At 39.5% G+C, this 13967-nt stretch overlaps 1 protein-coding gene across 1 annotated transcript in view; it reads left to right on the top strand.

Moving 5' to 3' along the window:
* The window catches only part of MRVI1 (murine retrovirus integration site 1 homolog), a 71827-nt gene that overhangs the window by 44577 nt on the left and 13283 nt on the right, over positions 1 to 13967 (top strand). Inside the window, exons 12-16 of the mRNA XM_026651492.2 lie at positions 777 to 908; positions 1553 to 1694; positions 4323 to 4372; positions 7805 to 7912; positions 9465 to 9529. Of these exons, the coding sequence (XP_026507277.1) occupies positions 777 to 908; positions 1553 to 1694; positions 4323 to 4372; positions 7805 to 7912; positions 9465 to 9529 (497 nt within the window). The remainder of the gene's footprint in view (positions 1 to 776; positions 909 to 1552; positions 1695 to 4322; positions 4373 to 7804; positions 7913 to 9464; positions 9530 to 13967) is intronic.

The raw sequence follows: 13967 nt of genomic DNA, 5'->3' as shown, positions 1-13967 counted from the left end.
CAAATAAAATCTGAATCACAGATATCCATGTTTATTTCTGATTCAGGGGTCCCTTCTGAAGTTACTGCAGCCCTTTGACATTGAAACATGCTACAGAACATAGAAATGAATCCAACACCACAAAAATCTGGCTCTAGATCTGAACTACCCCAAAGTGTGGGGGATTTGGGCCATTCTTTTTTTTAAAAAGTGACAAAGAACTAAATATTACAGAGAACAGCAGTCACTAATTAGGAAAAGAGTTGTTCACTAAGGTCCTGATTCAGCAAAGCATATGAACACATGCTTAACTTAACTATGTGAGTAATCCCATTGAAATCGTGTACTTACGTGCTTTCCTGAATTGGGGCCTAAATTACCAAAGTGATTTGAGTTAGTATATACAGATATTTCTGATTCATTTCTCACCTATCCATAGGGTTGTTATCTGGTTTTTGCAATACTAGAGAAAGTCATGCTGCTTGCTATTGCTCTTTTTTCCTTTCTGCGTTCTTGGAAAGTTAAGGGTTGATAGCTTATCAAAATGTGAATGTATCGTGGAAATTAGAAAAGCTGAAGAGACTTGTTGACATCTACTACACTGGCAAGTTCAAGAATTCTTTGGGTTTTGGAAACAGACTATAAAGGGTACATTTCTAAAGTTGTACATAGGCCTTTAGCAATAAGACTTCCATTGACTTCAGTGGGAACAGCACTTCAAATGTGCACCCTCTGAATATTTGCCTCTAAAACTCTTAGCCCATGCTTTGATGTTTTGGTGCATTCTTTCACTTCAGTCTTCAGCTGCCTTATGGCATCACTATGAACACAGAGAAACTTGCCAGAAGCTGTTGGAGGATATTGCTGTACTACATCGTTTGGCTGCTAGACTCTCCAGTCGTGCTGAAATGGTTGGAGCTGTTCGCCAGGTAAGACTATTTAAAAAATCTCCAGCGTGTTCCTTGATTTCTATACTTTAGCTATCACATTTTAGATCTTAGTGAAAAAAGTTAATGTTTCACGTAGTTACACACGTATGCACGTGTGTAAATATATTATGTAACATATCATGCGATGCATTTACACACACGCACAATTTTTCTGTAGTTTATATTAATCCTTTGGATTTTATCTGTCATTGTGACTGGTTTAAAGCAATTAACGTAACATCAGATAACATGCTATTGCCCTCAATATGGCATGTGTAGGTAATAGAATGCACACAGAGGGAAACTACCATTGAAGCCACTCAACATTTGTATGATATATATAATTTTAAATAATAGTTATTTCACATACAAACCAAGTAATTATAGTAACATTTTGTGTATGAGAGTTTGTGTATAAATATATGATCTGATCATCATAAATATCAATATCGTCAGTATATGTCCATGTATGTGCTGGGATTCAGATATGGGAGATAATTCTATTTAGCCTGAGGAGTTCCCAGTCTTGAAAGTCCTTTTTGAACAACTATTCCATACCCAGCTCTGGCAGAACTTGGCAGACATAGAGATGAATGATTTGTTTAAATAGTATAGGAGTTACCCCTGTATTTCTCTCACTTTAGGAGAAACGTATGTCAAAGGCCACAGAAGTAATGATGCAGTATGTGGAGAATTTGAAGAGAACATATGAAAAGGATCATGCTGAGCTAATGGAGTATAAGAAACTGGCCAATCAGAATTCTAGCAGAAGTTACAGTGCATCTGGTAATAATGGTGCTTAAAGGCTTGCCTTTAATCACATGGGTTTATAGTGCTATTTGTCTTGTAAAATCAGGTATTGTGAAACTTCTCAGGTACAGAAGCAGATTTTACAAGGTATCTCCCAACACAGATTTGTGTATAGTATCTGCAAGAGGTTTCAGGCCTGGTTGGATTACCCTATTTTAAGAGTATCTTTTTGAATTTCCCTTGTATATGACACAAAGCTACTTTATCTAAACCTGCAGTTGTTAGGTGCACACCATCTCCCATGAAAGTCAATGGAAATTTGAGAGACAAGGTGGGTGAGGTAATAGCTTTTATTGCACCAACTTCTGTTGGTGAGAGAGAGACAAACTTTGAGTCACACCGAGCTCCTCTTCGGGGCTGGAAAAGGTACTCCCAGCGTCACAGCAAAATGCAAGGTGGACCAGATGGTTTAGCATAAGAATTAGCACATATTGTAAGGGGCCATTCAAGGTAGACTGGCCAGTTAACCCCTCTGCAGTCATAGGACAAAAGAGGGGGTTAGTGGCTTATGGATTGTTGTAATAAGCTATAAATACAATGTCTCTGTTCAGTCCATGATTTTTAGTGTCTAGCAGAGTTATGAATTTAAGCTCCCAGGCTCGTCTTTTGAAAGTGTTGTGCAGGTTTCCTTTGAGGATGAGAACTGATATTTCAGACATACTGATCGCTTTGTGAAGTGTTCTCTCATAGGTGTTAGGGTGATTTTGGCTTTTATCATTTTCCTGTGTGAGTTCATTCAAGAGTGCAAGGAGTGTCTTGTTTCACCCACATAGTTGTTACTGGGGCATTTAGTGCGCTGGAGAGGTACACCACATGTTGTGATAAACATGTGTAGGACCATGGATTTTGAAAGTTGTTGGGAGTAGGTGGGTGTTGATCATTGTAGCAGTGGAAATATGTCTGCATGTTTTGCATCTGTTGTTCTGGCAGGGTCTGGTGCCACTTCGAGTTGGTGGTCCTGGTCTGTGAAGAGCTTGCTTCTGATGATGAGCTTGGAAATGGGGGCTGTTTGAAGGCCAGAAGTGAGGTGGAGATTCAGGAAAGATTTTTTTCAAGATGGGGTCCCCATCGAGTATGGGATGTATTTGTTTGATGATACACAGTTTGGGGTGGAAGGGGTTTTGGGAGGGTGTTTTATTTCTCTGTTGAAGCAGATTCTCTCAGGGTACTTGGGTGGCCCATTCCATGATGCTATCTACTTCTCTGGTGGAGTGTCATTGTTTGGTGAAGGCAGTTTTAGGTGTGTTAAAGGTGTATATCCCTCCTGAACTTTGTCCTCAGAGTATATTTCATGGCATCTGAGTATCTGCCTGTGGATTACAGATTTCTTAGTGTGTTTGGGGTGGTTACTGTATCTATGAAGGAAGATGTGGTGATCTGTGGGTTTCTTGTACATGGTTGTCTGTAGGGTTCCATTGTTGAAGCTGATTATAGTGTTCAGGAAATTGATGCTAGTGTGGGAGTGTTCCACACCAGCAACCACCGGTCCATTAAGCTATCTCCGGAACACTCCCACACTAGCATCAACTTCCTGGACACCACAATCAGCTTCAACAGTGGTGCAATATGTATAGTATGTGAAGCTGAACTAGTTTAAGAAATAAATAGGCACTGACTACATTGAAATAAATTTAAATACTTGAAGAACAACTGATGATGCATGGTAAACTTTTAAAAACATTCTGTTTGGAAACAATTCTGTTTCTACTGTCTATATTAAACATTTTATCTGAGCATTCTTTACTACTAAAAATATTTGCATGAAAACAGGATCTTTGTTTCTTGAGAGAGCTTATGTAAATGGTTTTCATTATAAAGAGCACGAGAAAAGAAATACAGAAAGTCTATGACAGAAGCAATATTATTTCTAAATGGAACATTTTTCATAGTTTCCAAAAGACATCAGTCACTTTTTAAAAACAAAACACTGGATATTTAACATCTTTATAAAATCTTGTATGTATAGAGTTGTTTTATGATTGTCTCTAGGATCACAAGTTTGGCTGTTTGCACATGCTCTTGCATGTGTTTAGAGTTCACTTTCAGCAGACATCAGCTCTGCAAAGCTGCTATGTCTCCTTAAAATAGATTATGAAGGCTTTTGTGCAATGCCTATACAATACATTTTATATTTTATCAGCTAGATTTACTAAGTATAGTTATTCTAGATGATTGTTAATTATCCAAGTATGATAGGCCCAAATTTTGATATTTAATTGCATTACTTGCATGTATGCTTATTTTTGCCTGTTTTCTATAGGACTATTTCAGAAGTAAGATGTGATGAAAAGGGATTTATTCCAGTGGGCAAAATTTTAAAAGAAGAAGTTGATACTTCTTTGCTGTCTTTTCTTTGCTGCTTTTGCTTATGTAGCCTACTGGAAGTTTAAGTATTAAAACTTTCTTCTGAAAAATCAGCATGTAGGAATAGCCAGTAGGCCAGATTCTGATCTCAGTGGCAACTGAAGTCAGTTGAAATAAGTGGAGTCCTTACAAATTTCCATTGGGGTAACTGAGATCAGATCTAGTTCATATTTCAATTTTATTTATAGGGATTTATCCATATAGTCTAACTCTGTTCTTTATCTACTGTCTTCCATGCAGAAGATGGAGTGCCTCGTTCATCTAGATCCATGTCTCTTACTGTTGGAAAGGTATTCTTACAATATTAACAGAAATTAAACTGTTAAGTAAAGATTTGACATAACAAAAGTTCAATCACTGTCTAAATATATGGAATTTTATTGCCTACTCCAGTCCTGATAAATCTGCAGTGCAGTTTGTGTGATGCACAATTCAAACATTTGGGATTTTGTAAAACTGAGAATAACTGTATACAGTAATAAATAGTAATACTTGGAATTAATTGAAAATTTATAAAGGGGCCTCATTCATTTGTTTCAGAATAATAGTGTTTTAGAGCACAATCCTGCTTTACGGTCCATGGACAGATCCTCAGCTGTGACTTTCACAAGTTGAGCATCAGGCCAAGAATTACTATATGAATAGGGGTTGCAGGATCAGTCTCTGAGTCAGGTTCTGAAATTGTCTTTCTTAGCAACCACATCATTTCCACAACACCATAGAGATAATCCAGTAGTTTTTAAGGTGTGGCTCACTGATTCAGTCAGCACAGGAAAATCTTTTTTTATTGTTTTGTTAAAGCATTCATAACAGAGATCGTCTCCATGCTTGATATTGTAGCCTGACTTATTAATAGCTTTAACAAAGCTAGTTTTAAATATGTGCAGAATCCTAGGCTTTGGAGATCCAGCTATAAGGCAGCTCCCTAAATTCACTAATTAATACAGCTGAGAACCTATTCAGCTAATAGGAAATTTGATGTGTATATGTTGTTCAACTTCTGCACGCTTTATTTCATATTTATATTCCATCATTTGTAATACGTCCAAATTGTTCCCAGCCCCATGCAGATACTCAGTGGGAAGAGATAGAGAACAAGAAGCCTCCTTTATTGTCCCTCTCTGTCCAGGTGCCACCCATACTCCCATTCCTTGCACTCTCTGCACACAAGGACCAAGAGACTTTAGTATCTCCAGCAGTGCTAGACTCTCCAGAAATGGTAGGGTCGTCCTGCTTCCTCTCCCCTTCCATACCACCAAGTAAAGCTCAGCTGGCATTTGGGGAGCATAGTGCACTGTACTTGGATAAAGATTGTCACGGTGTACATTCAGGCATGCACTCACCCAGCATGTCTTGGAGGCATACAGCTTGAGTAGGAAGGTTCAAATTCCGTCCCACCCCCATGCTTTTTCTCTTGGGGGAAAAAAAAAGCATCAGCAGCCTGGGAAATTCCATACCAAAAATTGTGTTAAGAGAATGTTAAGTTTGCACAGTTAAATATTCAGAAGTCAGGAACTACCAAGCTACGGTTGCACATACCATTTTAACTCCTCTTCATGTCTATATGCATTTTGATAGTCTTTCTTTGTTTACATTGTTTTTATTTATTTATTTATTTTCAACCAAAAAAGGAGGGGAGGGGCAACTGAAGAAAAGACAAAAGACCAAACAATGTAAAGGAATGGGAAAAGAGGGAAAGGAGACTGACATCTTGGTTTCCATCCACTATGGATTAATAAAAGGTTTCTAAGAAGGTAGACTAAAACTTTTAAGATTTGTCTGAAGTCCTTCTTCTCTGAAACATTACCTGCTCTTTAGCTGCCAGGTCAGCCATGTCGCTGAGCCAAGCTTCTAACCCTAGAGACAGTCTGCCCTTCCATCTCATAAGCAATATGAGTCATTTGCCTACAAACGCTGCTCTAGAGAACTAAGCTTTCCGTGAGTTGGAGAGTTTTCAAGATGATGAGCTATATCTCAAAACACAGTTCTGGGAAGTAATTTTTAAGGAGGTATCTATTATCATACTAACCTTGCTACTTACTCTAGCCGAAACAACTGTATCCTGGAACAGTCCCAAAACATGTGAGCCAGTGTGGTTCCAGGAGACCCACATCTCCAACAGCAGTCTGCTTTGGCAAGATCCATGCACTGTAATCTGTGCGGGGACCAGCGTGAACAAAATAAAATTTGTGGCTACATTAGCCTTAATCATAGATCAATTGTAGAGTTTTTAATGTTTTGCGAGGCATTTCTCCATTGTCTAGGGCTCAAAAATATACAGAAATCTTTGTTTCAGGCCTGGCACAGGCAATCTGAATTAGGAAGGGTCTTTTGGGCCAGGAAGTCAGGCTGCACCTGATTGGGTGTACCTACAGATGGAGCTCTCACCACATCAACTATAATTCTGGCATCTCTGCTGCTCCCAGTGCATTGGGACCAAATATGTCCTTCAAGAGATGCTTAAGCTGTGGGTAATACCATGCCACTGGACCAGGCAAATAGTATTGTAGTTGGAGTATTTGGAAAACAAGAAACTTGATCCTCAACAGAGAGACCCAAATTATCCCCTTATCCATCCACTCTCTCCACATTAATGGTTTCTGATTGATTTTCAACAATGGGCTGCCCAAAGTACAGCATCAATGTGTGAGAAGGGATGGAATTTAATATTTTTAGCCAAACTGGCCCATGTTTATTTGGTTGTTAATATTTATGGGGACATTTTATGATTAAAACAGTAATGGGCTGAACCCAGCCTTCCTGCCAGTGGGAGAAGTTGAAGGCTGATAGTCTTTAATTACATGATCACATACTGTTTCTCAAATTTATAATATTGTATACATTTTCCTACTACCTTATATATATCATTTTCTAATTTATACTTAAACTTTTATAATGTTATTGTGTTAGACTACAACTTTATGCTTTAATACGTTAGACCCCAGTTCAGGAAAGCGCTTAAGCACGTGCTTAACTTTTTGAAGTTAGCACTTAAGTCCCATTTACTTCACAGTTAAGCAGGTGCTCAAGTGTTTTTCTGAATAGATATATTTCTGAATCAGGACCTTAGTCAGCAGCCATTTATCAGACCTTTTCTTTTCAACCAATATGAAGTGCCAATTCGCTTAGTCGCATATCAAGGAATGAGGCACTTAACTACTAAATTAATTTATCTGCCAACTTATCTGACCTATATTTACCACCAAAATCCCTATTACTCTGTTACATTTAATCTGTAATATATTGTATATATTGTAATATATTGTGTAAATTTACTGTGTACTTTTCTTATAAAGGATGGTCATGGTCTTTGTCTGGTATATACGGAGTGATACACAGCACTACACAATGCTAGATATGTGTCTAATTTTGTAGAAAAAAGTATATAATACTATATTGTGTTATTGAAGAAGCAGTATATGATCATGCACTTAAAAACTATATCATGATGGATACACCCAAAGGGGACAGAGTTAAGGTTGCACATGCCACCATTTCCTGACTTTTGCAATATTAACATTCTCTTAATATAGTTTTATGTGTGTCTTATCCAAAATAGATAATTGTGTTTGCTGCTGCTAGTATAGGCTGCTGCTAGTATAGGTTAGAATATTTCTGTTGTGTGGATTGTATGAATCTGCTTCTTTACAATACCTACCAACCATAGGGAATTATCTTTCAGTTGAGCTTCTTGTATAATAAAGTTTGTTGTTTAATGACAGAATATGCCTCGGAGGAGAGTCAGTGTTGCTGTTGTTCCTAAATTTAACTCATTACACATTCCTGGCCAGTCACCTACTACGTCACCCATACCTTCAATGCCATCCCTGGTAAGTAAAAATAAGTCCATAATTCAAAGAAATTAATATGTTTCTTAAACCCATGCCATATAGGACTGAGCAAACATTTCTGAAAAATCTGAGCCCATTTGACATTGCAAATTTGAGTGATTCAAACTGAACTCAAGTATATGGTTTAAATTGGGAATATCCATGCTAGTCTCTCCTCACCTTTCCTCAGGACAAAAATGTCTGAGACCCACAAGCTTGAGGAAACACCTCTAAGAAGCCTCACGCCCCCAAGCCTACCTAATTGATTAGGGCTTCATTAAGACACACAGGGAATTTCCCAGTGCCATGAGCCTGAGTGGAATCTGTGACCCAACCTTTGTGATGGGGATAGTCATAGGTGGCTATGTAGCCCATGCTGCATAAAGGAAGTACCCTGCTCCGAATCAGCTTCCTTGTCTGCTTACCTTAGGAACCCAGTGACGCTGTATGTCGGCTGACTGGGGTCCCTAGGCAGCTCAAAGTATAATCAGATTCTACATTATAGTTTCTGTTTATTCAGTGGTGATGTACTATGCATAAAAAAGTAAAAATTACCTCCACAGTAGAACCCAGAGGGGATGATAATTTCAGTCATTTACTGCTCTGTTAGTGTGACAGCTTCTAATCAACTGTGACAAAAGTCTTCAGTATAAACCCAAACTGAAAAACTCATACAACAGAAATGTATAACTCCCACGATAGCCTGGGATAAGTAGCATATTCAGCTCCTGTGTTGCCTTTTTTGTTTACAGCGGCATAATCTGGTACTACATATTGTTTGCATATTAAAGAAGAACCAAATAAAACTTGAGCCTAACAAATCTACATAACATATTACTCCAGTACAAAATGTACCAGGTACTCGTAGCTGCAAAGACAGACTAACAGATTCAAGATGACAGATCTAAAACTTTTAAAGTTGTATGGTCAAGGCTCTCTACTGGAAGGCCAAAGCTTCTTTAATGGGGATTATTGCAGACAAGCAGCTGAAGAGCAGCACGTCTGACAGAAATGTCTTTAAAGGGGCAAGATCTTTAGCTGGGTGGGAGTTTAAATGAATTTTATCTTTAAATTGAATTAAATTTAAAAAACAACATGATTGCATGACTATGTTATGTGCCCACAATTGTTTAAAGACATGAATGGAGGTGAAAATGAAAATTTCATTATTAAAATTTCTCACTGAAAACTCAACAGAGGAAGCACAATTTACAGAAAAGGAAGAGACTGGAAAATAATCAACATACTACACAGTAGTCAGTACTCAACAAAAGGAAGAGACTAAACGACACATACATAAAGGAAGCAAGGTAGAGAGAGAGGCACAAAAGTGGCAAAAACAGCTACTCATAATCTTTAAAGTCCGTTGTTTACAGAAGTAGTTTGAGAGCTCAATTTTCAGGAGATTTTGTGTGATGTATTTGGGAAGAAAAACTTCAGATAAGAAACCCATTAACTTTATCATCATACTGAAGTTGCATTAGAAATCAATTCATGAAACCTAACATTGCATGGAATCTAACATTTTATTTATCATGTTTTCAATTCACAGTCTGAATCACCCAATGGAAGAAGTAGTCTGACATCTACTCCTGCCCTACCAGCTCTTCTAGAGAAGTGAGTGTTCTTAGGTTGTTTTTCATATTGGATTTGTTAGACAATGAATGTATTTGATATAAAAATGCAACAATTTCTGTAAGAGAACTAAAATGGTAGGATTATGGTCCTTGATGTTAATGAAGCTATACTGATATACACCAGCTGAGGATTTGACCCTATTATTCTACTACTGAGTGATCATATTTTGCATTTCCTGTTTCATGTATGAAGTTGTAACTTAATGAAGCAATGTAACTTTCTTAGAAAATCAGCAATTCCATTTCTACAAAACTAGGCCCTGATCCTGCAATCTGATCTACACAGGCAGTCATCTGTTTGTTTAGCCCAGGCCCCACTAGAAACACTTACTTTTAAAAATTAAATTTCCCTTGGAAAATAAGGGATTCAAAGTACAATAAAAATGTTTCATGAAACTCTACAAAGCTTCAGAAACCAATCATTTTTACAAAAGTTCTAGAGGTTTCACAAAACTCAAAACCCCACCAGCTTTTTCTCATCCCTACAGTGCATGAACTGTACTCAATAGTATAGAATGGTTCTGTGCTCTGAGATTTGAGAGGTCATGATTTATTTAGTGCCACATTTAACAAAAATTGCTGCTTAATTTAGTTGACCCTCATGATGATGCTATGGAAATCTTTCAATGGTTTGGATTTAAATTTAGACATGTTTTTAGATTTCAGGTCTGTATTGCACCCATATAGTATATGTTTCATGCCGCTTGTAAGCAAGATGAAAGCGGAAATGGGTACATCCAGAAAAATTTCTGCACACAATAGAACAGCTCCATAACATGCTTTCCAAAGCTTTTGTCTGCTATATTGTCTCGGAAACTATCTCTTTGGACCTTTTTCATCATATCACAGTGCTGATGTAGCTATCAGCCTTAAAAACTCTTTCTTTCTTCCCTGTCTCTGTTCTTTTCCCCCACTGCAGTCCTCATTTTTCTTTTTTTCAGCCTTAGATCTGAGTTCAAGCTGCTGGTTCTAAGTGTAGTCTGTAAAGCTGTGTGCACCTTGTACAGCCCCTGCGAAGGTCCAGCAAACTAGCCCATAGAGAGAGCTCTGTTTCTTTAACTCTTCAGTTTGTGAAATAACAGTCCTTCTTTTCTTTAAACATTCCTCATTTTTGCTTGTCTGGGCACATATTTTGTTCATACTGCAGACTGTCTGCCCACAGTGTTCATCAACTTATTCTGCTTCTTAATTTACTTTCATTTTACATTTTCGTATACTCTTTAATACCAAATAGTTTCCCCTCTTCCTGCTCCCTTCTTTTGAACCATTAATGCAGAATTAAAGGGTCTCTGTCCAACCCTTGCATCTAACAGTCCTTTCCCAGTATTCCCCTTGTTATGTTATATAATCTCGTCTCGAATATCTGCATTGATGATGGTACAATGACCTCTGTTGACAAAGGTGCTTTGTCGTTTGGTCACACCAGCAGAAAGGCAGGAGGTAATGGATGTGGTTTAATTAGGCCACAAATTTATTCACTTAAAATATCTGGGAGTAGCCAGCTATAAATTGTACAGTGCAGATCATCATCATTGCCACATAATCGCCAACTGGGTCCCAGCCATCCTGCTGCTGGGGCACTGCTGCCCTTCTTTGCCATCATTGAAGGGGGCTGTAAAAGGAAAGAGGGTTGGCTCTTTGCTGTACCAGACATAGGAGCCCCCAATCCCCCTTTCTTCAGCTCCCTTAAGGGATGCTTTCCTTCAAAGCCCCTTTGAATCCATTTTATCTGATAACCATGTCCCTTCCGTACGGAGTACCTGCACTGGACATCTGCCACAATGAGCTTAGCTGCCTCTGGCCCATCCCCCGCGAGTTTCTAAGATAGTTACTGATTCCTTCCTTAATAGCGGACAAAAATGTCTCTAGTTGCATTGGTGTACCCCATCCTCCCTAAATAACTTAGATGCCCAGTAAGATAAACCCCTTTCATTACCTATGGATTTAGCCACTTCCCTATTCACATATCCCCCAGTCATATCAATCCATGGAGGCTTCACCGCTTCCTGCCACACCCTGCACTGTAATATGTCAGACCAAATAATTGTCATTCCAGGGCAAAAATCCTGGATCTGCCTCAAATCCCTCTTAGCTCTGATCATCAATTCAACTCCCCTACACCTTCCCAAATCATTTTCACCAAGATGAACAATAACCGCGTCCAGTTCCTGCTCCTGGGCCTCCAAAGAGTATACAAGGGGCATTACAATGAGCAAGCCTCTCCTTCCGTGCCAGCTCAGGATTGCCTCACTACCAAGACCCAGCTGTTCCCTCCAGACAACCTGGAAGGCCACTTAAGCACCCAGTATACAATGCTGTGCTCTCAGATCTGACACCACCGCTCCCTTGGCCTGTTTGCATGATTCTGAAATTGGAAGCACTGGAGAATTAGCTTTGATTCTCTACCTGGGGTCTCCCCTACATCCTGTATGCATTTGAATGCCATCGCCCAATTGCCTGCATCACTGTGGCCCCTCACCCAAGTTAGGCCGAAGCTGTCGTAGCCCCGATTTGGAATGAGTGGGAATTAAATTCATCCACTGGTAGCTCCAACTTTGTAAGCCCCTTTCTGAAAATTTTAACAAATGTATATGTTATGAGGATTCTTCCATCCCTGTTCTTCCATCCCCAACCAATCTCATTGCTATATAAGTCCTTAATGCCCCCACTGGGTAAATCCTGGCCTCACCCCTTTCCATTGTGGACTAACTTTGTCCCCACCCCCCACCCCATCTGTTTTCAAGATCCTCAGGGTCAAGATGACTGACCACTCCTCCCATTGTAAATCTCACACCACTCCAAAGCCCTTCCTGATGTATCCCTCGCTCACGCAGGCACTGGTTCGCTGACTCTGAAAGCTCCAAAAAACACTACCTGGACTGCAGTTTTGAACAAGGCCACCTCCTGTCCACTTCTGCGTTTTTGGTGGAGAACTTGCATCAAAACCCTGAGTGTCTGAACAGTGATGGGACAATGGGGATCCTTTCTAGGGCCTCTGTCGCAAAACCTACTAAAAACCTCCAGACTCAGAATCCGCTACAAGGAGCTGGGTAACCTCTCATTCGACTGACAAATGTAAGGCCCAATAGGTGACCAGAAATGGCTGATGATGCCAGCCCACAGAGGGCCAGTGACACTGTGTATTGAAGTATCTGGTCTTCTGGAATAGGTCAGGTCATCCACAGGCCCCCCCATCTCTGAAAATGCACAAAATCATTGAACCTCCTGTCATAGACTTAAATGTTCATGCTGCTCCTGATCTCTTTAATACCCTGAGAGCCTTCATGTCCCCTGGTCCCAGAGTGTTATGGGTATCCATTCTGGTTCCTTGTTGGTTTCTGGTGCCAGGTCCCAAAATTTGTCCACTTGAAATTGAGAGAATGCATCAGCTACACTATTATCAATCCCAGGTACATATCTGGCAGAGAAACATTTTAAGAGTTAAACACTGTAGTACGAATGCACTTACCAGCTTTATAACCCTGGCAATCTGGAGGACTGGCAATTGATAAAATGTGCTATGGCTATGTTGTCAGTCCAAAAACGCATGCTTTTGTTTGCAAAATCCATTCCCCAAATAGTCTCTGCTATCAAAATGGGAAAGAATTCCAGAAATGTTATATCCTTTATTATACCTTTTAGTATCCAATCTAAGGGCCATTTCTTGGCACAGCACCTGCCTTGGTAAAATACCCCAAAGCCTATTCCCCCCAATGCATTGTAATGAATCTTTAACTCTGCCTCTATCATCCATTCCTCCCTCCAAAAAGACACTCCATTAAAATGATTCAGAAACTGTTCCATGATTCCTAAATCCTCCTTCATCTCTTTATTAACAATTTGAAAATGGATGGGCTTCAATATTCCCAAGGTGGCAGCTGACAGTCTGGTGCAAAATGTCCACCCTGGTGCCACCAATTGACATGCAACATTTCAAAGTCCAATAATAGATTGCAGCTCCCACAGTATAAACTTCGTGGCTGCTCTAGCCTTGATGATCAATTCCAGAAGTTCCCCCAGTTTATCCTGGGGGAGTCTAGATATACCAGGCCGCATATCTAACTCAATCCCCAGATGCGTCAGTTAAGTAGAGGAGTCCCTCTGTTTTTTTCATAAGCCAGAGGTACCCCCAACCTACCAGTGAAAGCCTAGGCTGACTTGCTCCTCAGAATCTGCCCTGCCTGCACACAAAAAGTCATCCAATTAGTGAACCTCCTGCTATAAATAAGACTCCTATACCACTTCCCATTCCAGCAGAGTGCTGAATTTTTCAAACTCTGAGTATGAGATGGGTAATCCCAACAGGAGGGACTTATCAAAATAAAACTGACCTTCAAAACAGAAACCCAAAAGATTAAAATCGGAAGGATGCACTGGCAGTAATTGACGAGCCGTCTTGATGTCACATTTTGAAAACA

This window comes from Terrapene carolina, unplaced genomic scaffold (assembly GCF_002925995.2).
Source record: "Terrapene carolina triunguis isolate 2854851 unplaced genomic scaffold, T_m_triunguis-2.0 Scaffold96, whole genome shotgun sequence".
NCBI lineage: Eukaryota > Metazoa > Chordata > Testudines > Emydidae > Terrapene > Terrapene triunguis.
Note: the sequence above shows the minus strand (reverse complement) of the source record. Positions and strands in the feature narration are given on the sequence as shown.